At 30.7% G+C, this 3,631-nt stretch overlaps 1 protein-coding gene across 1 annotated transcript; it reads right to left on the bottom strand.

Moving 5' to 3' along the window:
* LOC107639920 (transcription factor MYB39-like) lies at positions 1,050 to 3,069 on the bottom strand. The gene is made up of 3 exons (XM_016343483.2): positions 2,685 to 3,069; positions 1,632 to 2,438; positions 1,050 to 1,325 (listed from the first exon to the last, which is right to left on the bottom strand). The coding sequence occupies exons 1-3, from the start codon at positions 2,948 to 2,950 to the stop codon at positions 1,289 to 1,291; spliced, it is 1,110 nt and encodes a 369-aa protein (XP_016198969.2). The 5' UTR covers positions 2,951 to 3,069; the 3' UTR covers positions 1,050 to 1,288.

Below are 3,631 nucleotides of genomic sequence, written 5' to 3'. Positions count from 1 at the left end.
AGTTTTACGTTAATTTTATAATATGATATTAGAGTTTTAATTATCTAAAAGTTTAAACTTTAAAAAAAATATATTATAAATTTCACATCTTTTAAAAATAAAATCTCTAAAAAGTATATAAATATGAGATATTTCTTAGTTCATGAATTAGTTTTTAGTATTGTGAGTTAGACTCATTAATTTTAATTTTAATATGATATCAGAATTAGTTACAAATGTTCATGTTTTAGATGATATTTTTAAACGTAAAAGTATGTGTTATAATTTATAAGTTTTATATCTTTTAAGGATAAAATCTCTAAAAAATTTATAAGTGTGAGTTAAGACATTACTCACATAATAAATTAGTTTCTAAGATAAAGTTAAGCTCACTTACTCTCAATTTTAATATAATATTAGAACTTATGATAAGTTAATTTTTGGGTTATTTTAAAGTTGAATTAAACATATTCCATCTCAATTTTATTAAAAGAAAAATTGATATGTAAAATTAATGGTTTTTAAATTAAGTCATGATTATTCTAGAAATTATAAATGACTGCTGCTGTGTCATTGATTAATCACAAGTTGCATCGTGTTATCTACCTAAAACATTATATATCATCGAATTGAAGCAGCACCTTTTGTGAACCTGAAAACAAAGGAGCAGTTGCAATAATAGATATATATGTGTGGCGCCGTGTTCATATATCTATCTTGTGCAAAACGTAAACAATAATCTGACCTAATTAGGGGACCTGGAATATAGAAATTACCCTAGTTTCAACGACAATTGTAATTTTTGTCATCATGGATTGTAGCATCTACTCTAATCTTCTACGCTCATATAATTTGATGTGATACTTATTAGATAGAAATTTCTTTAGCCGGCGAGAAATAGTAGTCACTTGGTTGACTTAAACATTATTCAAAAAGTCAAAGGCTTAATTATAAGCTTCATAGATTTATTGACTATGTATGCCTATCCCCTTTAGGACTTAGCTTAGCATCTAAGACGATTTTATTCTTAGAATTCAGAATTATAAATAATATATATATAACTATTTTTTGGAATTAATTAAAGGAGAATCAAAAGAACCAATCAAATATATATATTAAATTACAAGTATTTCTAAGGAATACAATTTGCCAAATATGCATGTGTATTTTTCTTGGTTTTGTGCACACAAACTACAATTATTTGGAATAAAAAAAAATAATGAATGAATAAATAAATTATATATGCATAATTTTTTTTTCAAAATTGTAAATTGATTTTTCTGAGACTGAATGGTGATTCCTTCCATATCTACCACGAATTCTCTGAGGCACATATTGATGTCAAGCTGAAAAATAACAAGAAAATATATATCAGATTATTATCTAAAAGAGCCTCTATATTAAAAAATAAAAAATAAAATTAAACAGAAATTTGGTGAAACTGCACTGTATGTACCATAAGCATCTAGTAAGATGAAAGAGTGAAGTTAACTTGACGTGAAGTTGATAGTTGATAATCGTTAAATGATTTGACAGGTTTGACTAAATTATTGTCTTACGATTTTTAACTATCAATTTTATATAAAGTTAACTGCACCTGAGTTTTCACCGAGCAATGTACCAAAAATCAGATAACAAGAACAAGGGCATACTCTAGAATATCTTTCCAGTAGGAGGCAGATGTTTCATCATCCTGAAGGAGCTTCTCCAAATCATCAAAGATTGTGTTGGAATTATTATTAGGTGACTGTGCTGTGGATGTTGGAGCTGTGTTGCAACAGCTACTATTGTTATTCTCCATCTGGTTGAAGCTGCTGCAGGTTCCATCAGTAATTACTGGAGAGGATGCTACTAATGCAGGAAACAGTGGATTAATCTCTGCTTGATTAGTAGTGTTGCTGAGTTTGTTATAGCATTCAAGCTCTTGTGTATTTGTTGACAATCCATGTTGAAAGAAGTCATTACTGTAGTCTGATGGAGATAATAATAGACCAGTAGGGTTTGATTTTGATCCATATTCTTCACTTTTCAAGCCAAAAGGTTCTACAGTTTGAAGGATGTTTGACCCGTTAGGATAAAAATTATTGAAGCTGGGGTTTCCTAAGGGAAAATTAGGGTTATTCCCCATGTTAAGAAATGTGTTGCCGTTCATGATTTGCAACAGATTTTGCAACAGTTGTAGTTGGGCTAATTGAGAAGTAGCATCTCCTTGTAGAGCAATATTAGGGTTTCTCCCCCAAGTAGGAGTGTTCATATTCATCATAGGATTCCCCGAATTGGAGGACATGCCTGCTGCAAGCAACTGTGTGAGATTGATGAGGTGTTTGAAATCAGTCCTTGGCTTGTGTGTCTCTGGATCAATGCCCATCTGCAGAAGCTTCTTCCTGATGTGAGTGTTCCAGAAATTCTTTATCTCATTATCAGTTCTTCCAGGAAGATGGCTTGCAATCTTTGACCACCTATAACAAACATAATTAATGAAATAATTCGATTAAAATCACATGAAGTTTAAAGAAAGGTGGAAACTCAGGTGCAGTTGACTTCACATGAAGTTGGTAATTGAAAACGGTTAGATGATTTGACTGATTTGACTAAATTTTTATCTAACGACTCTCAACTATCAATTTCATGTGAAGTCGACTGCATCTGAGTTTTCACCTTAAAGAAATGAAATGAAAAAAGAAGTATAAATGTGATATACAGACTTGTTTCCAAGAAGAGAATGAAGGTTGATGATGATCCTCTCCTCGTCTGGAGTGAATTTGCCTCTCTTGATATCGGGACGAAGGTAGTTAGCCCACCTGAGTCTGCAGCTCTTACCGCATCTGTTGAGACCAGCACGCTTTGAAAGTGTTCTCCAACTTCCATGACCGTGTTTCTTTATGTAATCAATCAGCTTCTCATCTTCTTCTGCCGTCCATGGCCCTTTCTTTACATTACTACTCTCATCACAGCATGCTGACCTTCCCATCTTCCACCACTAGATTGATTTCAGATGTTATACAATAATACTTATGATGTTTCAACTTCAAAACAGAGATTAATTTTCTTCTTAGGAACACTAGTGTTGCTTTGAGCATTTCATGATATATGTGGTGCTTTTATATATAGTTGTCAAGATTCAACATGTAATGTCATTGCTTGCTTTTCATTTTTAAATTACATTTAATAAACAAATTAATAATCAAATGGAAATATTGAGGAAGCAACCTGCTGGGAATTACTAGAGTCATGGATATATATGGGTTGCTTAGTTTAATAAGGTATAGGGCATGACATAAAGTCTGACGACTGTGTTCCTCATTATTTTTACACTGGTAATGCTAGGAAGACAAAAAAATATAGCAAGAACTTGTCTTATTTAACATTTATTAATTGTCACAATAATTAATAAATACTAAATAAGACAAATTATGACTGTTTTTGACTAATTTTCTTTGGTTACCAAATATTTCTATTTTTACACCATATTTCCAAGTCTAGCATAATAAAAATTAATTAGTCGCGAATGAAACTTCTATTTAAAGGTCTATTGTTGACTAATAAATTATTATATACATAAGATATGATTTAAATTTCTGACATTTAATTAAAAAATTAATCATTAGATGAATTTAAATTGCTTTTATACTCCTCATTATTTCTTTCCTTC

The sequence above is a fragment of the Arachis ipaensis genome, chromosome B05, assembly GCF_000816755.2.
Source record: "Arachis ipaensis cultivar K30076 chromosome B05, Araip1.1, whole genome shotgun sequence".
Classification (NCBI taxonomy): Eukaryota; Viridiplantae; Streptophyta; class Magnoliopsida; order Fabales; family Fabaceae; genus Arachis; species Arachis ipaensis.
Note: the sequence above shows the minus strand (reverse complement) of the source record. Positions and strands in the feature narration are given on the sequence as shown.

Coding starts and splice junctions, on each gene's coding strand:
- LOC107639920 (XM_016343483.2), bottom strand. CDS start 2,950: ATGGGAAGGTCAGCATGCTGTGATGAGAGTAGTAATGTAAAGAAAGGG. Junction 2,439..2,684: donor CATTCTCTTCTTGGAAACAA/GTCTGTATATCA, acceptor TGTTTGTTATAG/GTGGTCAAAGATTGCAAGCC. Junction 1,326..1,631: donor TACTGGAAAGATATTCTAGA/GTATGCCCTTGT, acceptor GTTATTTTTCAG/CTTGACATCAATATGTGCCT.